This window comes from Crassostrea angulata, chromosome 6 (assembly GCF_025612915.1).
Source record: "Crassostrea angulata isolate pt1a10 chromosome 6, ASM2561291v2, whole genome shotgun sequence".
NCBI lineage: Eukaryota > Metazoa > Mollusca > Bivalvia > Ostreida > Ostreidae > Magallana > Magallana angulata.
Genome location: NC_069116.1, coordinates 54947300 through 54971388, shown reverse-complemented (window position 1 = coordinate 54971388; position 24089 = coordinate 54947300). Strand labels below are relative to the sequence as shown.

General features: G+C 36.1%; 2 protein-coding genes across 3 annotated transcripts; both read right to left on the bottom strand.

Annotated features, from left to right (window-relative positions):
- Positions 1–2603: 2603 nt before the first annotated feature.
- LOC128189217 (metabotropic glutamate receptor 3-like) lies at positions 2604–18347 on the bottom strand. The gene is made up of 11 exons (XM_052860740.1): positions 17745–18347; positions 10418–10557; positions 8559–8729; positions 8034–8178; positions 6983–7125; positions 6340–6624; positions 6144–6249; positions 5731–5909; positions 5298–5536; positions 4110–5029; positions 2604–3030 (listed from the first exon to the last, which is right to left on the bottom strand). The coding sequence occupies exons 1-11, from the start codon at positions 18139–18141 to the stop codon at positions 2876–2878; spliced, it is 2880 nt and encodes a 959-aa protein (XP_052716700.1). The 5' UTR covers positions 18142–18347; the 3' UTR covers positions 2604–2875.
- Positions 18348–21127: 2780 nt separating this feature from the next.
- On the bottom strand, positions 21128–23889 carry LOC128189218 (beta-1,3-galactosyltransferase 6-like). 2 transcript variants are annotated; one of them, XM_052860742.1, is made up of 2 exons: positions 23832–23889; positions 21128–23446 (listed from the first exon to the last, which is right to left on the bottom strand). In XM_052860742.1, exon 2 carries the CDS (start codon positions 23285–23287, stop codon positions 22259–22261), a length of 1029 nt encoding a protein of 342 aa, XP_052716702.1. In that variant the 5' UTR covers positions 23288–23446; positions 23832–23889; the 3' UTR covers positions 21128–22258. The 2 variants fall into 2 exon arrangements, with proteins under 2 accessions (XP_052716702.1, XP_052716701.1); XM_052860741.1 differs by having other exon boundaries at positions 23786–23876.
- Positions 23890–24089: the final 200 nt, after the last annotated feature.

The window sequence follows — 24089 nt, the reverse complement described above, 5'->3', positions numbered from 1 at the left end:
TGACTTAATTCATATGCACGGATATCGATATTCGAAACACGTCATTGTATGAATGACTGTACATGCAAGGAAAAGATGTTGCATGGTGACACTAAATATGTATGATCTCTCATGCACTCAGTTCATTAAAATTAATTATATATGACTAATTAGAACAACAAAATGCGAAATAAGAATAGACATGAAAAATATAACTGATAACAATAAACTGAGTAACTGACCAAACCAGAGTGACACCTGTCACGGATTAAACTTTACCTCTGTCATAATACGTGAGTTAAAGAAATCAAGTCGAACTTGTATAAAGTTATATAATTAAACATAATTACATTAATATTTTTATAACCTGTTGTGTAATTCAATAATACCCACAATCATAGCTGTAATTATGATATTCAAGTTCCTTGTATTTTTGTTTAATCAGTGGTACCTGCTCAGTACATGTACCTCTGCATATGTAATCCGATTATCCGTGAAGGACGAACTGGTTTAAATATCTGAAAAAGTATATAGGTTTATTTTGGTCGAAGACGAACCTTGTGATGATGCAGCTTTTTATATGTATTCAAATATGTGATCGACTTCATTAGCTGCTCGACTTCATAAGCATGCCTCCTTTTTTTTCAAAGTGTGCCTAACTTCTCATTTATAGTTGCATTCCTATCAGTTTACTATATATAGCTCATTCGTAAGTTGGAATAAAAAACAAGACTGTATGTTTTATACATGTACCCTACTGGTATATGCATCTGCATACACAAAACAAAATATATGGGGTAGGATTACATGGAGTAAGAGAAGAAATTGAGAAGAAAGTACTAGTAGTTTGGGATGTCAAGCAAGTTTAATAATGTTGAATGCATTCGAGATATGACGAAATCTTCATACAATAATTCAATGGATTAGTACCATAATTTTAGATGCATTGTACTTTATTTGTATATAATGGATGGAATGGGTGATCGGCCCTGTCCTTAAGCTCCTGTGAGTGCTGTTGAACTTTGGGAAATGATCACAACTGCAAGTCTTGCAAACCTATTGCAACCGGGGTCAGCTGATGTCATGCCAAACAAAGGGGGTTGAACCCGTATAACCACACCCCCCCCCCCAACCGACGTAAAGTCCGTCTAGTTTTGAGCTTTAGGCGTCGATTAGGTTTGTTACCTCTACTGAAAAATGAAGTACCACTAGAAGTTAGTTTGTACGTCCCTCGTCGCTGCCTCAGACCCTTGATTTCTTGTTATTCCATATCTATCTATCTATCTATCTATCTATCTATCTATCTATCTATCTATCTATCTATCTATCTATCTATCTATCTCTATCTATCTATCTATCTATCTATCTATCTATCTCTATCTATCTATCTATCTATCTATCTATCTATCTATCTATCTATCTATCTATCTATCTATCTATCTATCTATCTATCTCTATCTATCTATCTATCTATCTATCTATCTATCTCTCTATCTCTCTATCTATCTATCTATCTATCTATCTATCTATCTATCTTATTCATCCATCCCTCCACCCATCTTTTTATTGAATTGTACATGTATCTTATTTCAGAAAATCCTGACTGATTTCAGTTTGAGTTATCCCTCCTTGCAAAGGATAATTGCAATATCATGTAACAAAAGTTTGTCATTCTATAATTATAAATTTATATCATGTTATTACAGTTGTTATAAGTTTTGTACACTTTTTCTGTTATAATGGTGAAGACCTTGTAAGTTGTTAGAACTTGTGACCTTACAGTTGATATATGTACGTTTTATGTATACAATAAAATATGTTCAAATCAAATCAACAAAAGTTTTGTATATTAATTTCATATCTAAATGAGGTCGTTCACGTGATCGTACTGGCGTTGTAATTTTAAGTTCCATTGATTTATCTCCCCTGCCACAGACACTGTGCATATAATGCCCATTTTAGGCCAACAACCACATATAATGAACTAAGAAATCTCCTAGCGTCCATGCATCATATTTAGAACAGCATTGTAATTATGTCCAGAGAAGTTTTAATCCAACCGTGAAAATATGCCAAGCTTGTACGCTAATTGATATAGATGGTGAGTCGAGCCTTCCAGTTTAATGCCGACCAATCAATCAAATCAATTAAATTGCCGTTACGTTCATGTAGATGATGAATGGGGAATCAATCTTTTTAGGGGGTTTTATTTTCCCCACTTCCTTAAAACTCTGAACACCATGGAAACCGATTAAATGCAAAAAAGAGTAATAAATGACCCGTCTCTTGGGATTCGGTAGACGTTCACAAAAAGTTCAGCAAAGTCAGTTCTCTGGTGTCCACCTTAATGTGAATACAGCGAGTTTTTAAATTAGATTATGTTCGATGATCACGAGAAAATGACCTTATTGTAAAAAAAAAATTATGCCAGTGATTAAATTTTCATTTTATTTACCCTGGTGTGGCTAGAGCAGAATTTGCTTACCATTTAAAAGTTTGTACATGTATATTGGCTTTACATCTTTTCTATCCTCTGTATCACAGTTTACATTTCATTTTTAAACATCTCCAATACCATGCAGGATAATAGAGGTTTTCGTGACAAAGATGCGTAAAACTAAAGATGATGTAAGATGAATGTTTAATTTTTAATAATAATATACAATTGTACACACAAAAGTATAAAAATTAAACATGTACTATCGCATATATTCTCTCTCTCTCTCTCTCTCTCTCTCTCTCTCTCTCTCTCTCTCTCTCTCTCTCTCTCTCTTCCAACTGCTTTTTTATTAAAGAGAATTAATTAATACCACCGATACCAATAAAATATCTTGCCCACAGAGCATGCAGGGATTTTCCAACTTATTCAGATTGCATGTATATCTATGGAGAGTAGTTACAACTGAACATCGTCGGGCCCCTTTGAGATGAGGTCCAGGGTCTGTGTGCTGGTACTTGTCCCGTTCGTCAGAGTCTGGGTAGCGCATGTAGATCTACTGATAGAACTACTGAAGGATGCTGAGGGGCGCAGGCGATGGACCATCTCAAGATCTGTGTAGAAAAAAAGACCCAGTTACGACCTATACATGGTTATAATGATACATGCATGCTAATAGATACCGCCATAGGTTTGAAAATTTTATTCAGACATAATGCATTTGAGAGAGAGAGAGAGAGAGAGAGAGAGAGAGAGAGAGAGAGAGAGAGAGAGAGAGAGAGAGAGAGAGAGAGAGATTTTTAATTTAGAGGGCCAGATCTTGGCTAATAAAAGATCAATGGATATCGCTTTCATATTCTGTCACACTAATTAGCACGTTAGGAATCAATAGCAACGTCTTCGCCAGAATTTATTGCACATCGAATAAGTGGATAATCAAATAAAGTGCTTTCAGGGGGCGACACGAGGGGACAAGGCACCAAAACTCTCTTTGTGAAAGCTCGCTTAACTTCGTCAGAACCCTGCTCTCTGCTAACTCTACGCTTGAGGATAAACATCTTTTCATTGACCAGATGAATTTCGTCCGACTTATTCAATCAAGCTGTTTTTTGTAATCGCTTTACGAATGTATCGCGAGGCCTTAGTGTCTTGTGGTATCCAAGATGAGGAGGCGAAGAAATAAGTTACGGTTGGATAATATTTATACCGTGTGAAATAAACCAAACAATTTATATATTTAATTAGATACGCGCATGCAAACTTAAGGTGGCTCACTACACCTTGGAATGGTTTATCAAATCGGTAGAAAATTACTTGGTTCTGACAAATTGCATGATGGATAAGAAGTATATGAGTCAAATGGGCACAAAATGTGCAATTTTGGATAAAAAATTATATTTTCAATACTTTAATTCAGTAAAAATCAACAAAAGTCCCAGGCTCATGATCTGCAGTTTACAAGCCCAATACTTTAACCACTGAGCCATGGTAGTGTACAACTAAATCGCTTGATACATTTTAGACGTTGACTTTGGAAATAAACACTCACTTTTATTTAGAATTAATCACTTTCGCGGTGCATTTATTTTGCGCCTCTTTTCCCACTAAAATAATTTGATAATATTTTCAATATTAAATGCGATAACGAAAGCAATACACCCTTTCCGAATATATCTGTGATGTATAGACCCACCTCCGTAGTCTGACTGGGTGGAGTGGGCAGTGTCCTGTCGCCCGTTGGAGAGGTAGGACGAGGGGATGCTGGAGTAGCACTGGGTCAGTTTGGGGGAGGGCATCACAGGCTTTGCCGCCAACAGACTCTGACGAACATTCCTCTCCGGGTGGAAAATGATGATATATAACTTCGTGGCGAACATACATACAAGACCCACTGTGGCACTTAAACTGATGGAAAACGACATAGTTGCGATTCTTATTTGAATGTTGTGCTCAGTACTGAAATAAATGGACACAAAAGCCAACCATATGATGCATGTTGTGTACATTGTGAAGCCTATATACTTAGATTCATTGAATGCCTCTGGTATATTTCTCGTTATAAAGGCATAGAACGTACAAATGACCACTAATACGATAGGGTAGGTGAAACCCACCATGTACCACGCCCCTACAGCGTCACTGCAGACCAGCTGATGGTCGTCCCGGTTCGCGTGGTACGCCACAGCCCGGGGAGGGCGGAGTAACAGCCACACAACTCCCACTGCGTTCTGAAAAGCCACGAAAGCCCCGCATATAAAAAGCTGGGAGCGGGGACTGATGAATCGCGGGCGTTTGGAAGTTCTTTTTCCCGCCCTAAAGATTCGAGCAATCCTGTTGGTTTTTGTGAGAATCGCAGAGTACACAATAGAAAATGACAATCCTATTCCATATTTTTGGGCGCCACATGTTGTCTCGTGCGGTTTTGAAACGAGAATGAAAGTCATGGCATAGCACAGAAAAATCCCAAAGAGAAGGACAAAGCTCAGTTCCCTCCCGGACGCCTTGACAACCGGGGTGTTGTTATAAACGATAAAGACTGTCATGACAACACCCGTTGCTATGATACCCAGTGAAGCGAATGTCATGGCAACTATTGCAATAGCATCTGTATACCTAAATGGGAGACCATAAATTTCAAAGCTCATTGTTAATAATATATGTTAAATAAAGTTCTTGTACTATAATGTAGTATCACAAATACAATAAATATAGTATGCTTACAATGTGACATTAATTTAAGTTGGTTTGTAACAATTGTATATTTCAAGTACACGAAAATCAAAATTCTGACTTATGCAGTTTAAATTTCGATATTTTATATAAACTGAGATTTTGAATGTAATTTATAATGCACATTGTCAGATTTAGTTTGGAATTTTACCTGAGATACACGACAACTATCTCCACACAACTCTGCCTGTCATAGCTAGGAATTGTACCGAGCGGACAGTCCACGCATGCGTACTTAGTTGGAAGATACTGGTAAATGTGGCAAGGGGAACAGGTCCAGCAACAGGCTGAGCCGTCAATCATATGATGCGCCTCCCCCTTGTGACACGGTCTGCTGCACACTGACTCCGGGTGTTTCGGCTCCTCCCACCGATACTTTAAATCAACTATCTTCAAATATATGCATAAGAAAAATATGAGCTAATCCGTAATAATGTTTAACAACAGTAATTTGATAAAAACACATTTAGTAATTGTAAAAAATAGTATATTTGTGAAATCCAGTATTGATTAATATATCTTGTTAGAAATTATGTCTAATATAAATAAAAACATATGTAGAAAGCATGATACCGCCACTTTACCTGTTCTTTGTTGAAGATTCTTTTTGAGGATTGACTGTCAAGATATAAATGTTTCTCCAAAAAGTATCCAATGGTCTTCCATTCAAAGCGACCTCTTTCAACTTGCCTGTAATTCAAGATACGATAACGCGCCGGGGCGTCTCCGTTGGGAAGAAAGGCGAAGTCTTGTCCAGATAAACCTACACAATTATGAAATGAATATTATATAAAAGAAAACAAAGAAATCGTTTGTATGATTTAATAAGCTAAGTAGTATATATAAGGGTAAATGAATATGCACAGATTAACGAAATTTTGAATGTATTTGAAAAAGAAAGCATGACCGAAAAATGATATATAACTATTTAATCGATCATTTTGGTCTGAATGACAGTTCTAATTGATGATAAAACGAATGACCAATCATGGTTCACCTGTAAAGTTCACTTTGACCAGGTAGTCTTTGAGCAGTTCTCCGTCTATAGGCATCATGGCGTCACACAGACCGGACTCTCCAGCACAGAGGTCAGTATGTATGTTCTACAAATACACAAAGAACTGTATCAACACCAAGCCAGGAAAACGTAGGAAGCAATCGGACCAATGATAATGATAATTTGAAAAACCTACATTTAGAGCATGCGCAAAACTCATTGTGGCATCACTAACAAACTGCAATTGAGCCTCCATTTCGAATTCACTGGGAGATAGCTGTTCCTTTCCGCTACATGTCACATTAAACTGGTCATTATAAGGGGTCCAGCTACTTCCAGGATATTTACACCTGAATTGCTGTTCCCAGAACTCTACAAACCACGGATTCCGTTTATTGTTCTGAGGAGTGAGACGCAGGAAATAGTCTTTGAACCCCTTAACTTCAAAGGCTAATGGTTGTACCGTTACAGAGCCCTCTACCTGCCAAACCAGAAAGAAAATAATGCAAGGTTTTGCCAAAAATGTGGAAATTCAAACAAATCTTGAAAATGAATAGTATAAACTATGCAATGGAGATTTGTTGTTTAAAATATTAGATATTATAATGTAAGTTACACTGTGTGAAGAGCCCAACATCTTGTCGTGATGCATCATTACAAGGTGTTGGGCTCTTCGCACAGTGTAACTTACATATAAAACTTCATAGGAATAAAATCAAATCAAGATTATTTCATTGAAAATTGAAATGGAAACTAAATATATGCATTATTTTTAACGGTTTAATTAAAAAATACGTATTTATCTATCTTCGGTCTGAAATAGTGCATGTACTCTATACCTCTATCTCATTGCCATCTACGGCTAAACTCCTCCCTCCCCAACCGTCGCTCCCTATCCAAGAGAACCAGCGGGAGGCGTTGTTCCGTCTGACTGCCTGCATTAACATCCCCACCTCTTGGTCAGACCCGAACACGATCACACCTTAAGAACGCAAATAAGCACACAATGAAAACATAACACAAACAACCAAACAAACACGATCATACCTAAATAAAGAAACCAAATGATCACAAATACCAGAAACAACCTTAATTCAATTATACTTACACAAACGAAAAAAAATCATACTCATTTGAATTTTAAACGAAAATCGTCAGGGCTATATCATTTAACCCACAAGCGAAACCACTCGAACACATTCCTAATTTTTTGCCTTTATAAACCAAACACGATCACAACTAGGCCAAAACAAACCAAAGCATATTTATGGTATATTGTGTGAACAGAGAGTAATTACGATTAGAGTCAAATCTGAATATCACTGTTGCATAGAATCGATATTTAGATTCAAATAACATGTTTTTAAATAATGTTTTTCTTTGCGATCACATGCAAAAATAGTGCATTTTCTTGACGTTTTTAATTTCCTACAGGAAACAAAGCGCAGCTAACCACCATTTTGTTGATCATTAGTCCAGACGGAGCGTGATAATGTGGAAAGACGCTAGCTGTGGTCTATTTAATAATAACATGTTGAATATTTCTGAATAATCTGTAAATAGATAAATGTTGTATATCTGATCCATAGGTTGATACTGGGAAGATGAAATTACAATATAACTGAAGATCAAACTTATGTTGAAGGGTTATAACCATTAGACAGCAAATACTGTGCCAACAAAATATGTCCAATATTGAGAGATATTTCGTGACAGACAATGGATATTGCAACTGTGGACGGAAGTGTCCAGGCATCCGCTCTCTATAATCTTTGTCACAAGTTTTAACTTTAATCAAAATTGCGGGATATGATCAAAATGAAGAATGTTTCTTCCTTTCAAAACCAGTGTCTGTAGGAACACGCTATGACGATCAGGCCTGGGTCTTACCGCGAGCATTCGATTTGGCGAGCAGGCGTTCCACGGTTTTGTCGTAGGTCGCTTGGCCCGCTACACCGGAGTCCTTGATCATCTTCTCTGTAGCGGCGATGCAGATCTCACTTGCTTTTAAAAGCTTCTCCAGCTCATTAAATCCCTTCAAAAAGAGAGTTTGTAAGACTTCTAATAACTTTTAATTTACAAACCTCACTAAAACACGCCTAGAGCGGACTGGATAATTGGTAAAAATGTCAGCAACACACATGTAGACTCAATCGTTCTTTTCTTATCATTAATTAAATCCTATGAAGCACCAAATATGTCCTAGTTTTTTTTTAAATTAAAATGTCAAACAATGTTGGTTTTTTCAGTAATTTTGTGCAATGAATGTATAAAGTAATTTATAAAACTAATATAATTTATCAAGAAAAAAGAGTAAAGTCTAGGGGGTCTAGATACTTGGAGGTTGGGGTGGAGGGGGGGGGGGGGGCGGTCGGTCCTGTCTTTAAGCACCTGTGTTTGAACTTGACATGTTACCTGCATTCCGTAACTGGATTCCTCGTAAACAACAGAAACGTAGGTCCATCCGAACATGCGCACTAGCTCCAACATCACCTGTGCTTGGTGGACATCAGACGGAATGGTCCTCAGGAAGAACGGGTACCTGTCCCTACTGCTCAGTACCGTGCTGGTTGAGAAAAAGCTCACCTGGAACAACAGGGTTATACCTGAATTGTGTTATACCTGTCTTGTGAGCTATACCTGTGTATTGTTCTATCGCCTCTATGTTTGAGTTATAGAGTGAATTTATACTATCGTTTATTTAAAGTTTTTTTATAGAATGCATATAAAACAAAGTCTGGGTTTTAAAACAATACATGTATTCAAATTGGATATTTTGCGCAATGAGTAAACCCTTGTTAAATAAATCATAACTTTTCCAAATAAATTTCAAAGAGGGAAATTTGCATTCTGTTAAAACGGTTAAGTAATATGCACTGTTTTCATATGATTATATATCTAGATGACATTGACTTTAGAACTGTATACTTTCTACGACCAACTTTCCATTAACTGGAAAACCTAGAGAAAATATAAATTCTATTATATGTTTTGTGCAATTTAAGGCATGGCTGGATTTTGGCAGGCTGGAACAAAATCAATAGCACGGCCGCCTCTTTGTGTGTATGATCCATATTAACAACATGTCTTAGTTTGTCCAACAAATGTTGGATATTGAGAATGCCTCCATAGAGAGCGGTCCAAAATGCCAGAAGGCAGATTTATAGATGAATTCTGAAGCAGGGGATATATACATACGTGGTATGATCAGTAACTTCTTGTAAGCCTGTTTCTTCTGTATGCCAGTTTGTCTTATAGATGATATATCAGTCTGTGATTTCTAAATGAATTAGTTTCACTGTATTCTGTGTAAATCTTGTTATTTCTGAAGGGTTAGGGGGTCGAGCATGCATGATCCGGGCTTTGAATATGGCGATGGCTTATTGCGACGGACTGACAGGATGGATGACGGTTGAGGAAAGCATTCCGACATGTTTTATTGTCAAAAAATTCCTCATTTCCTGGCTTAATGTAAACCCATTCTACAACTAATGTCCCGACTCGCGCTGTTAATTGTACAGCGCTTCCAAATTATCGACACGCCCCATTGTTAGAGCGACTGTCTGATTCCATGTTTCAAAATATATTTGTAACATGTAGAGAGGTTAAGCTTTTCTGTCTGTTACTGAAGTCAAGTCAGGAAAGATTGACAAATACTTCATCCTACTTCAAAAACAAATGAAAAAAAAAGAATACATAAAAAAATCGACAGTTCCTGCAAGGCTAATAATATTGACATCATTCAAACGTAATGTCAAATGCTTCTTGGTTTGTTAATTGTTACCATTTACATAGTGATTTCTTTCCTGGTAGTGCGTTGCAATCTTGGAATATAATAGTACATGTATGTAAATTTTGATGATGGTCTTAACACAACAGAGTTTGTCAATAAAGAAATCCCGGGCGTACCTGGGAGGAATAATTAGGAAGCCATGACCGTGTCGTATCTACTCCCAAGTATTACAATGTTCATTATTGGTGATATTCAATAAAGTTCAATAAAGTTCACGCTGTATCCTAAAGGGACATACTGTTCTCAAATATCCTTTATTGATGCAAACGGTTTTAATGAATGCCTGCTGATTTTCAGTAAAGGAATATGGAAAACCAGAATACCATTGTAAATACGTCTTCATAATAATCTCTAATAAATTTAGTACAGTTAGTAAAAATACGACATCCACCAAGATCCTCAGATGTTGAATCTCTCTCTCTCTCTCTCTCTCTCTCTCTCTCTCTCTCTCTCTCTCTCTCTCTCTCTCTCTCTCTCGTACCTGTGGTATCTTGAACAGTTTTAACAGGTTGGCTACTTGTATTGAGGTGACACTAGATGGCGCCCCAATGACCCCTAGAATCACCGGATCTGAACCGTCATGACATGCGTACTCCGATCCTCCTATGTTTGCTATGGAACCTGGCAACAAAGTAGAAAAGAATGCCTTTAATGTACATTCATTATTTGAGCCTTTAATACGGTCAACATTTCTTGTGTTTTTTTCTTGTCAACGAACTGAGTAGGTGAAGTTTTCTTGAGACGCGTTATAAAATGTTTTAATGGTCGAGGCAGAACCTTGCCTAAAACCATTATTATTATTTCCATGCCAGTCTTGGTATTTGGGACAGAATTCGCCGTAGGGTGAAAAAATCGAATTAATTTTTAGAATGATCTAAGAGTGCTTCTCTTGTTTTTCTGATAACCTGGTAACTTAAGTTCTTTTAAAAACCTTTTCTGAAAGTATCGTCATCTGCTTTGAAATCCATATATAAGTTATTGACCCTGAATACGCGGTGGTTTATTTGTTTGGCTGTTGAATTCATTTGTTGTTTATATATTTATATGTCTGTGGATGTCATGCGATCGATCACATGTAATCTATGTGCACGGAACAAAATCAACACGTACCAAAAGAAATTTATTCATATTCTTTTTAATGTAAAAATCTGTTTTAAGTATGTATATATATATATGTTTTCCCGCTGTATTAAATATCCACAAAAATATAAAACAACATATTGTCAATACCAAAATACTAGAACACGAATATGTAGTAGTGATTTGTACATGATTTTTCAAAATTCGAGTCCTAGTTCTTAGCAAATGTCAACGGTAGAATCTCAAGAAGGCATGCATTGTATCGAGACCTAAGAACGGGCCACACGTGCATGATAAAAATTACATGTACTGCGACGTCACCAGTTTAATAACTGATTGTATCTTTTCGAGAGAAACAATATCAAAGTCATATAATCTGTTTTCATCATGTCCACAACCTGTATTGCAAACCTCGCCACAAAAACTCGGGGTATTTTGCTCCATATTCAACTAATTGTTGCCATAAAATAAGAAATTCAATGAGTAGCAATAAAATCAGGAGCTTTTATTTAAAATTTCATCGATCAAATGCAAGAGTATATTCTGATGACTAGCCGTCATTGGGCAAGCTTTTGAAAAGCGAAAGCTTTTGTGCCGTTTATTTTTTAACCTACACTTGTATTTACAAAATCAAATATTGATTGAAAGGTTATAAAGAAGAACAATATAAGATTCACCTTCATTACACTCAATGAAAACGGTATAACTTCATATCTTCGACATATTAAGTCGAAAGTAGTTTGTTTTACAAATTGAAATAGATACTTAGGAGATAATTTAAAATTTTGGCATTTCAACTCAGAACCTACGATGCGGAGACTTTCCATTTTAAGCAGAAGTCTAATTTGAAGTACGTCCTATTTGATGTACTGATTTCTAAAATGGCAAATTCTCGATTGACTTAATGTGTCTCTCTGCAGGTTTAAGTTCTTTCTTTAAGGAGTTGATTACAGATCATTTTCTGAGCTTTTTCCAAACACGCATTTAACCGGAAAACGAATCTGACATCCCAATACATCCCAATACGAGACTTTAAGAGAAGAGAGACAGTGAGAGGAGAGAGATTTTGATGAGCTTTTATTCTAAAAGTCCCTTGTTGCTGAATGAAAATAGGAACCTGGGCAATGGCGTTAACATCGCCGGCTTCGAAAATGGTATATATTGGTTGAAAAAACTATTACAATATATAAAGATAAGTGATAACTGCCCGCGGAAGTGGTGCTATTGAAAAGTATGAACTTGGATATGACAATTAGGGTCTATATACATTGGACATAAAAAAAAAAAAATAATTCAAAAACAACGACTTGATATTCTGTCAAGAAGCATCAAATAAGAAATATAAAAGAGAATTCACAAATTTATCTCAAATCTTTAATGGACAATCTGGAAAAATAATCAACCATTATTTTACATTTTACTGAAAACTAAATTCGAAATTAGAAAATAAACGAGAAAAAGAAATCACTTTTAAATGTAAAGCATGCATATCTCGAGTTATTGCACGAGTAAATGAATCCGTGCTTATTGATTTAGAACCTGTGGATATTGTCTCCTACATGCCAATATCGATGTTGGCCGTGACAAGGGTAGTATGCAATTATCACGGTGGATGGACACCAATGAGGTCGCTCTTCGTGCAACTCCCAGTTTAACCTTACAACCGTTACATAAAATATGGTTGGTACTCGCACAACTAGCCACTTAATCCTACAACTGTCATATAAAAATACCGCTTTTCTTTGCACAACTCACAGCTTAATTCTACAATCGTTACATAAAAATGTTGTTGGTCCTTGCACAACCCACTACTTAATCCTAGAACTATTTAGCATACCAAAGAATAAACATGCCTTTGATTTAGACAAATAAATTCTGGATCCGTGCAATGTTTGATTATGCCTCTAAATTGATAATTTTTTTAATCGCTAGCTAAACCCACATCGAAGATGATCGAAAGGCCATTTAACAGTATAATAGTCTTCCAATTAACTCAAAAGTTATTGTTACGTATGTATGTAGAAATAGTATAAAACTTTCTAACATGTATTGTCCGAGATGTTTTGTGAACAATTTGATGTAGTATAGAATCACATAACATCACAGTTATCTTATTGTTGTACATGTAGTATTGTTATACTTTCATGTTAAATACTGAAATCTGATTGGTAAAGACACAGTTCATTATATGTTCTATTACCCCCAGCGTTAGCAACGCACTTAGCAACGGGTAACATTAAAAATTGTTACATGCGCGAAAATTATGCGCGTACGGTTCGCTGTAGAGTTTACGTTATTCCTATATAAAAGCAGTAAAATTTTCTTAAAAATTAAGACATTCAGTATAACAAAATAAATAGTGCCTGTTTGGGAGGATAACAGTTGAAATTGACACCCCTCGAAAACCATTGTCAACCTCCGCTTCGCGTCGGTTGACAATGGTTTTCTCGGGGTATCAATTTCAACTGTTACCCTCCCAAACAGGCACTATTTATATTATATTAATCATGTGAATAAATAAAATAAAAAGACTCAGCACTTTTAAAACAGCACATGAAATCCGCAATAGATTGAGTGTGAATTCTTCGGGTTTTTTTCAGCAAGGACAATGCACTTTCAGAAAATTAATCATTCTTTATTGAACGTGATTATTCTGCTTCAGAATTTGAAGAGGCCGAAATAAAACAGAGAGTGGACAGGCTAGAGTCGTTGTTGTTTTATTTTGAAGACCTTTGCCGAGGCAAGCGGTTACAAGTCACGGAACCATGGAGGAAATGTGAGAATTAATGAGAGTAATCTTACACAGAGTAAAACAAAGGAGGATAAGAAAAAATCATTACTGGGGAAAGCAAACTTATTTCTTTGCCGTTAGGAAAATTAGTTGACAAGAAAGAGCTCTGTCAATAAGAAAAGATATAATTTCTTGTCAATACATCCATTCTACCGCTAGAGAGTGTGGCCATATTTGAGAGCCAGACAAATACTGGCGAACTCCGCAACAGATCCTTCAACGGTATCGATATTGGCGCCTGTCGTGGGAGATACGGCAATAACGCTGTATAACTGATAAATGCTTGGTTTGACAAAAAAGTCACCGATTTCGAAGTAAGAAATGATTCCTCTACAAAATGATTGTGTGTTATATGACAAATAATAACTGTCAAAATATTTGAAAAGTACACAAGCATATCAGATGTAAACGAGACTTAAACAATACTAAAATGGTTAATATATGAGATGACGTCCTCTTATTCTGCAAATGGGTTGGTGCTTTTGTGGTTAAAAACTTGTTTTAGTTTGTAACACGCAAGCCAAGAATTTCAGAAATTCTTTGATTCAGAAATGTTCTCAGGTTCCCCACCTCGGGTTGATTGTCTACCGTATTCATTCACAGAACATCATTGAAGGAATATGTCACTGTACTTGGACCTTTCTAGCAAGTCGACTGTCATAGAAGTTATCGTACATGTATAATTGATTTTTCATATAATTTTGGCTTATTATATGTTTCCTTTTAAAAAACCAAATTTAACATGTTGAGGTAATTCTTTAAAGGGACTTGGACACGAATTGACTTAAAATTTTCAATTTTATTTTCCATTTTCAATGTTTATACTGATAGATATAGAAGTTTATAATGCTATGTCAAAATTTGCAAGTATTAAATACCAAGTTATAAGCAAGATACAGAGTTCATAATGCTTTGTTTTGTAAACAAAGCTCAAATATAGTCATTTTTTTTTACATATGTGTTGTATTGGTGTCAAATGTATCTTTCTTTTGTTGATAATAGTATTTATGAAGATATTGAATCAGTTTAAATTGTTTTTAACATGTCGTTTTGTCCAAGAAATGGAAATTCTCTACATTACATTTTTGTAAACAACTATAAGACTCGAGCTTTGTTTACATAACAACCAATTCTTACCTCTGTATCTCACTTGTAATTTGACTTTAAAATTCAATATTTTGGTCAATCTTTTAACATGCACCAGTTAACCATTTTATACATAAAAAATAAGAATAATTTTTAAGTTTAAATAAGTCCTTTTAAGATGAAATGTCATTATCTCATGTGATTTTAAAGAAAAAATCCCTACAATCCTGCTTCTCTGTGATCTACATCTATTTTCATGGTGTGTGTGGTTTTTTTTATTGGGGGGGGGGGGTGTTTTTGTAAGCACTTGGAAGTCGAAACGTGTGTATATCTGTGCAATTAAAATTATACTTTTCTCTGCGATACTTCACACAATTTGCTTTGTACCGATGGGATTGCGAGATCATGCATTTTATGCCGCGGTTATAAATTCTCAACTTTCGATACGAACCTTCATGAACTCTAAATATTGATGAATCCAACTAATATCAAATGTCTAGTTCTTTATATTCCCGATACCTACACCACAATATTACTACCGGCCCCTTCCAACCAACCATCGACGTTAATTATTTTCAATAAGAAATTCCCCAGAAAAAAATCAATTAATCACCTATATTTCTTTTCCCCTTTTCCTTGAAACGAAAAAAAAGGCTCTTGGATAGGAATTGATTTAGCAGCGTTCGTTCCCTAATTGTTTCATCAACATGTGACTATTATGGTAAGGTCTTTAAGATGATCATTTCCCCATCACAATGGACGAAAACCTAAGTTGATTTTCGGAGTCGCCAGTAATTGATGAAACTGGAATTGATAACACCGTCCCATTAGTGAGTGCCGTTGATAAACTTAAGGATTAAAGTCTTGGCCTTTCCTCAATGTGAATATCCCGCCTCAAATCAAAAAGCATTACTGCTGAAAAGAAAACACCTAATTTCTTTATTTTGAAGTTATACTCCGAAATGGGTAAATATTGGATTATAACTATAAGGATGCTTTATTTAAAGATGCTTCAGCTTTTCTGGCATCATAATAAATGTCTTATTTCTGGGCTTATCTGCAAAAATGAATGCTACTGGTTCAGTCAAGAGCACATGCCGGTATTACGAAAGATACAAGTACAGTATGGCCTAATTTTTATTTTTTACAAGCAAAAAAAAAATGAATGTTAATGAAATATGATAAAATAGATATTTTTAGATAGGAGTTTCCATAGTGATTGACGCCCTTCATTATGATTACGGAATTTTGTTTGTTTGTAAAATAAGGTTTTTAAAGGGTCGGACAATCGTTATTGAATGGCTCCTCTGCGAGTCCTCAACAAAGAGATTGAATTTATCTTGAGTTATTTTTTTTTCAGTTCTTGTCCAAAAATATTGATTAAGAAGTAACTATTATAAGTATTATTATGTAGAAAATCTTCAGTATATTGTAATTAGTCTCATACAGAGTAGTTTGGGTCAGAATGCAATACATGTAGTATGTGTAGTATAGTAATACAAATTGAATTTGATTAGTGCTTTTGCTTTGACATGTTTAATTCATCTGTATACTGAGGTTTTGATACTGCTTGTAAAAAAAAACCAATTCATTATACATGTATTCGGCATCTAATTCAATTCCCAATTTATTAATACACATCCAGTATTAATTCTTCAAAGGAAATAGCGATTTTTTAGTAAACAGGCGGTTTGCTCTGTTGCCATCATGGATAATACACCAACAGAGCTGTTGCAGTTCATAACACTATAATCACTGGAAAATGTTGTTTTCTATTCATATTCGCTTTTTAAGAGTCTGAATATCGTACAGAAAGTCTAGGCTATAATGCCTTACCGACAGTACAAGCTAAATAATGTACGGACAGTACAATCTAAATGCTACATATATAGTGTACATGCTATATATCACTTAGAGACAGTACAAAATAACTGTACATGTACATAGTGTAACAGGTTTTTATCCGCACAGACAATACAAGCAAATACTAGTAACGGGTCACACAGTAACAGCTGATTACTTTATAGACAGAAATGCTGATAACAGTTCAAGCGAAATGCCGTTCGGACAGTACAAGCAAAAGAATAAATACCGTACAGACACCAAGCTTAAAACCGCACAGACATTATATACAAGCTAATTACCATACAGACAGTACTTCTATCTATCATAACACTGTACAGACGGTACAAGCTAATTGCCGTACAAACATCAATCTAAGTGTAGATAGTATAACAACAATAACACTGTACATACAGAACAAGCTAATAACCCTACTGATAGGACAAGCTAATTACCGTACTGATAGGACAAGCTAATAGTCGTACTAACAGGACAAGCTTAATGTCGAACAAACAGAAAAAGCTAACAACCATAGACGGACAAAGCTTATAACCGTACAGACAGGACAGACTTAATGTCATACAGAGAAAACAAGTTGATTACCACAGACAGGACAAGCTATTCACTGAACAGACAGAACAAGCTTACATACGTACAAACAGAACAAGCTAATTACCGTAAGACAGAATAAGCTAAATGTCGTACACACAAAACAAGCTAATTATAGTACAGATAAAACAAGCTAATCATTGTACAGACGGAACAAGCTTAATGTCGTAGAGAAATTTCCAGCAATTACACTGTACAGACAGAACAAGCACATTACCGTACTGACAGTACAAGCTTATTACCATGCAGACAGTACAAGCTAAATACAGTAGAGATGGTACCAGCTACATATTTTGTTAATATACCGTAGACAAAACGTATTGAATATCGCTGAGACAGAACAAGCTAATAACCTTACAAACAGAACAGGTTACACACAGTAGAAACAGTACAAGCTCACCTCTGATAAAGTCCACGGCCTGCTCCAGTCCGTAGATATCTCGGTCACAGTCGTCCTTAGCCAGCACCCCCAGGGTGATTCCCGGGAGGAGTTTCTGGTCGGCATTGATGACGTCCAGGGTGTACAGCATCGTCTCCAGGGCCTGGACACCACCCTGGGGCATGATAGGGCCACAGATCTTATCGTCACTCCTCTCGTGCACCATGTGTAGGGCCCCCAGGATCAGGTCCCCCTGGGTGTGTACCGCTTTGTCTCTGACCGGCCACGTGTAATTGCCGTGCACTCCCACCACCGTTAGCTGGGACTCTTTGCCGAAAGAACTGAGGGACTTCAGAGTATTTGTAGCAATTACAAAATGAAAAATTAACAGCAGGGGAAAATCCATCTTAAGAGCCATTAATTTAACTTTACTGCCTCCACTCGGTGGGTTCGAAGTCAATATTATTAATTTCCACAAGTATCTAGTAATTTACACTTAAGTTAGCAATTCTGTAGAAACACGAGCTCAGCATCGACGCTTACATGTTATCAATTTATTTCTCGTGTTCATCTGAATTGATATTTCCACAAGACCTTTCATGGGCAGTAGAACGGGCAAATATTCTATCCATATCAACCGACGTCCAAAAAATCTGCAAGATGTCTCACGTGACCGCTTAACCACGCCTATAAAATGTGAAGTCGATACCAGTGTCACCTACAAGTGTTGGAATTCACGCGGCTTATTAGGGGGATATATAGAAGTATTCATCACGTACGTCATGTGTCGTTTGCAAAATTTATGAATGTAAAAAATTTAAGATACTTCCCCCATTTTAAAAATCCTACTCCATGGGAAGAGGGGATTCAATTTTCTTCATGTAAATTGAAGAAAAATGTCTGTTTCGAAAAAAGTTATGTATTCAATGCTTACGTTTGGATATTTAATTCCTCTCCCTTCAATAAATTCAAATCTAAGCTAGGTTGGGTTCAGCATTTAAAAAAAGAAGAAGATTTAATAGCATTTTTATAATTGAATATGTGTGTAATGGAAAGGAAAAACTACATATACGTCATGCTGATTTTTCCCTATCCAATGAGATGGTGTAAATCATGTTGAATAAACACGATGTATTACAAAAGGATTTTCTTGGAAACATCATTGTCAGTTTTTTGCATTAAAAAAATGGATGTGACTACGTCACTGCAAGTGGTATTTTAGAGAAATAATGTGGTGTGCACATAATTATTTTATGCTTTAATGTATATTTCAATATTTGTTTTAAATGTTAAAAATACATTCGACTTTAGCTATAATTATTGCATGATGGTGAGGGAGATATATGAAGATTTTTTCCTCGGTCCGTGGAAATCATATTTCCCGAGGGCAACACCCGAGGGAATTGGAATTGATTTTTCAGGGAACAAATCTTCATATCTCCCAAACGTTCGTGCAATAAATTGTTTATTACACTGTTTACCTGGTGACATGTTATTATATAGAATACATCAGGTTTTTAAAATAGCTTTTTATTTTGACTCTTGTAAAGAATGTTTACCGGGTTTCTTTCTTTGTTAGTTTTCTGATACAAAAAGGATTAAAAATGTTGCTTTACAAGTAATCCGATGATTCGTCTGCTCATCCTCTGGATTTTTTATACGCATGAAATGAAAATTCACATGACTTCCGAAAGGGATATATGATGAAAAACTGACGATGGCGGGGAAATACAACGTTTTTATTGTCCTAGCACGTGATTGTCTAGAACCAATCAGATAACGCGTTATATAGAATTATTATAATGAGGTAAAATAAAAACCTATCACGCGAAAAGCTTGTCGCCTGCGTGCATTTAAATAAACCGCTGGAACGCTGTCCAAACTTTATTTTAAAGTCTTTGTTCTACTAGTATAAAGTTATTGACATTGCTGGACATGCAGCAAGATCCTTTTGAAAACTTGTACACTTTACATGTAAAAACGTATATATATTTGAAGTTAAGTGGTCCTGGCGATAACAGTGCAAATTTATTCGTTCGACAGGTTAAAATTTTCATGACTTATTTTTTGGCTAAGAAAAATAATCGGTTCCTATTGACATACTAAAGTTATGTACATGATGTACATAATATCTAAAATTAAAACAATTGACAGTTTTCACCGATTTACAGCTACACTGTACATGTATTAAGAGGAAATCTGGATGGTCGTGACCATTTTATGACCATATAAATCTCCTTAAAGAAAAGAGCTCTGTATTAAGAAAGAGGAAAACATTAAATCCTATGAAATCTTTCCACAAATACTAGCTTTACAAATCATTCAAAAAAAGAATCAAGGTGAATTTGTTGACCACCTTGCCTTCTTAAAGCACAAAAAAAATCGAGACAACAGATTTATACAATAGTAAAGATCATCCCCAGTACGGCTCCCTACGATCTAGTAAAGATCATCCCCCGTGCGGCTCCCTACGATCTAGTAAAGATCATCCCCAGTACGGCTCCCTACGATCTAGTAAAGATCATCCCCAGTACGGCTCCCTACGATCTAGTAAAGATCATCCCCAGTACGGCTCCCTACGATCTAGTAAAGATCATCCCCAGTACGGCTCCCTACGATCTAGTAAAGATCATCCCCAGTACGGCTCCCTATGATATAGGGACTTATCAATATTCACTCAGAAGAGAACACAGCCAAACTTACTTGTGGGAAATAAAACAACATAAAACAAAGTTCGTTTAATTATAGACCCAACAACCTTTTAATTGTGTAAATGATTATATCATACACGTCATGTATCTTAATTGTAAACAAAAAATAACAAGAGGCCCACGGGCCTTGACAGTCACCTGAGTACTACTGCCCGTTGATGGACATGTCAGCGAGTCCTATGTTTGCATTTTTATCTTCATTTTAGAGTCTAAGCCTCAATCAGAGACTCCTTTGATTGTTACATAAATCGTTGCTTTTATGAATTGATGTTTGCAAACACTAACTATCAATAAAAGCGACAATACAAGTTTTACTGTAACAATTAATGGAGTCTCTGATTTTGATGAAAAGAGACCTGCAGGCTTTTTATGGTCACTTGTCAAAGAGTAAAATGAAAACTTTTACATGGGATTTTTAAAAATAGTCTTGGTCACAAAATCACAATTCAGAACAGGACATCATGAACATAGTAACAATGCATTTAGTTTCTCTTCAATAACTGTGAAAATACAGAAGAAATGTTGATATCCAACCAAGGGTCTAAACTCCTTACCATAATGAAAATACTGGGAACTTAAATTTTACAATTTTGGTAGAGGGCTTCATGGACATCATAACCATTCTTTACTTCTTTTTGCCCCACATGTGTGGGGAAAAAAAGGAGGATTTTCTTAATCTTGCTTTTCCCCCCCCCATTTTTGGCCCCACCCACTAGGCCCCTGGGGTAGTAAGGTAATAACTTTTACCATTCAGATTCCTCTTATCCTACAGAAACTTTAATCTGATTATATCAGATCCTTTGATCCGCTAAAGAGATCTACGTGAGTGGATCAAAGGATCTGATTTTAATCAGATTGATTGATAAAAATTTTAAACCAAAAATTGTAACAATAGGCGGTACAGTAAAACTCGGTTATAGCAAAGTCCTTGGGACCGATGGATTTATTTCATTATATCCGTAATTCGCTATATCCGTATAACGAATTTGTAATATAACTATAGCGAATTCACTATATACATGTATTCTTAGACCAAACTATAATTTTTGCTAATTGAGGCTTTAAAAAAAAAATACATAATAATCAAAAACAATTAATAATTGGATTGTAAGTCGAAAAAATTATATGAAAATAAATTCATTCAAACTATTATGTTAAAGGGTAGTGCAAACTTTTTGAAACTGTAAAGACATTCGTTATAAAAGTTTTAAATTTTGTTATAATTGACAACTACGGGACTCAAAATCAGTTCGCTATAACCATTAATTTGTTATATCCGAATTCGTTATAACCGTAAGAATTTGCAAGATTTGTTAAGAATTTTACTGGGGACTCAAAAAAACTTCGCTATATGCAAGAATTTGCTATATCCGTGTTCGTACTAAACGAGTTTTACTGTATGTTTTCAAGAAGTTAAAAGCGTAAAATTAGTAATAATCGATGCACGACAGACAACACACGACTATGAACGGAAACCAATAGCAATAGGTCAGGTGACCTAAAAAAAAACCCAGTTCAGACTAATGAACACTTGGACTAGTGAATTTTTAGGCTAATGGGATGAATAATGAACCTACGGACTAATAAATCATCTGACCAGTGGTCTTTCAGGCTAATGAACATTAAGACAAGTGGGCCTTCTGACTAATGAACCTAAGGCACTACTGGGTAGACCCATCTTGTATATATCTAAGGCAAATAATATTCTGTCATCATCACATTGCTGTATCGTTGTTCCCATTGGTTTTATGCCAGCATAATGGTATAGTTACACACCACAGAGTATCACATTTTGAATATAAAATAATCCTTTGTCAGTCATTTCTAACTGGTGACTTCCTGTGGCCGCTTACAACACTGAGAAGGCAAAGCATTCCAGTTATATACATAAGATTTCCTATATTCTACCTCTTTAGAACACAATTGGCCCATTTTTAATAAATTATTGTGCAGTTCCCGCATTTGTAAAAGTGTCTGTTTGTGCATTATAAGGTTGCTATTTTTACAACCTCGCGATTTGTATTCTGTGTCAAATCTTGTGTCATGTGACCGTTTAATGTCCAGTGGACCCAGCCAAGCGCCTAAAGAAACATCCTCACTGTTGAAAAGTTTTAAAAATTTTGAGTTGGAAGACACATAGTGGACGAGATCAGAGGAGAGAACATAGCCACCACCCAGGGCGTACGGGAGGTACCTATCACAAAGGATCCAGTCTGCTTCAGCCCACTTTCCTGCCTTTTTCACATGTGCTCTTCCGTCGAAGAATCCCCAGTAAAATCTCTCTTTCGGCTTCTTCTGTAGCTCATACGCTAGACGATCAACACGAACGAAGGAATCCTCGTCTGCCTTGATCAAGTGGGTAAATTCAACATGTCTGTCTAACCATTTAAAGCTTTCCAGAAGTTTCAATGTTAATGTACCATAGCTGTCGTTCACAGACTTCAGCAAGAGAAGATCAGAGTGAATGAAGTTTTCTCGATGTATGTTGCTGTGCTGTTGTGTTGATAGAGATCCAGTCCCAATTATAAATCTCAGGAGAACGGTATTAGGAAGATCTTTGGCCCAAGTCTCGCGAATGGTGTCTCTTCCCATTAAATTGTCTGGGGCAGACATTATGAACACAACCTCTGGGTATACAAGGTCACGTGATGGTGCCAGGATATTCCGATTCCAGAAAGCTTTGTTCTGAGCATCTCTGAGATCAGCACGCGATAAGCTGCTCGTGACATCATCACATGGCAAGCTGCAAAAAGCAAAGTAAAAAAGCACGCTCAATGACAGAAACAAACCACCAATCAGAAAGGTTGTTGCATGTTTGTTCAGTTTCCGTTCAAAAGAGCTCAACGCGGGCATTGCTGTGTGTGTGGTTGACAACACAACTAGGAATCCCCCCTATGATCTGGAAACTAAGGGTGTTCTTTGATGCTTTTCTCCATGCCCTGAAGCTCCACCTGTGTTGGTCCAGAGGATCCTGTACATGTATGACATCCACAGTCCTTGGTCAGGTGACACCTATAAATAGAAAAGAAAGACTACTGTATTATGAAGTTATGAACAATAAACTGTTTAAATTTCTTGGTATATATAACATATCTTGGTAACTTATGCAAGATAAATTCTCAGGTTATGCAATAAAACTAATTCACTTTCTGGTGACATTCACTGCATCAATCAAGCGCACCTGGGGTTGAACATTATAATTACTTTTATAATTTACTACACAGGTACAGCAGGTGCTAGGGCTGGCAGCTAGAGTCTTTGCTCATGAATATGTACAATACCAATGTAATAAAAATACATAGGGAATAAAAGTGTAAGAATGTTCAGCAAAATCAATCATATGTAAATTACATGACACTTTAGAGCTCAGAGGCACTTGCAGATCCTCTACATGTACCTTTCTCGAATAGTTCAACGTTGCCACGATATGCTTTCATTACTTCCAAACGTTTCTTAGACAAAGAATAATCGTCTTAGTCAATTTCAACATGGGTTATTTGGCTCCTCTTATGGTAAGCGTTAAGCGTCGCTGATGCATGTTCAGCTAATCCAGCTATACTGATGCTTACCGAGTTTGAAGCTATCGGGTCCGTTCACCAACACCTACATGTATGGCTTTGTTGTTATTGTTTTTTCAATACACGTTGGGTTTGAA

Excerpts from the sequence above, each read along its gene's own strand:
- LOC128189217 (XM_052860740.1), bottom strand. The coding sequence starts at position 18,141 with ATGGCTCTTAAGATGGATTTTCCCCTGCTGTTAATTTTTCATTTTGTA. Across the intron at positions 6,250-6,339 it reads GTTTTGCGCATGCTCTAAAT|AACATACATACTGACCTCTG; the intron begins GTAGGTTTTTCA and ends GTGTATTTGTAG. Across the intron at positions 5,910-6,143 it reads GGTCAAAGTGAACTTTACAG|GTTTATCTGGACAAGACTTC; the intron begins GTGAACCATGAT and ends ATAATTGTGTAG.
- LOC128189218 (XM_052860742.1), bottom strand. The coding sequence starts at position 23,287 with ATGCCCGCGTTGAGCTCTTTTGAACGGAAACTGAACAAACATGCAACA.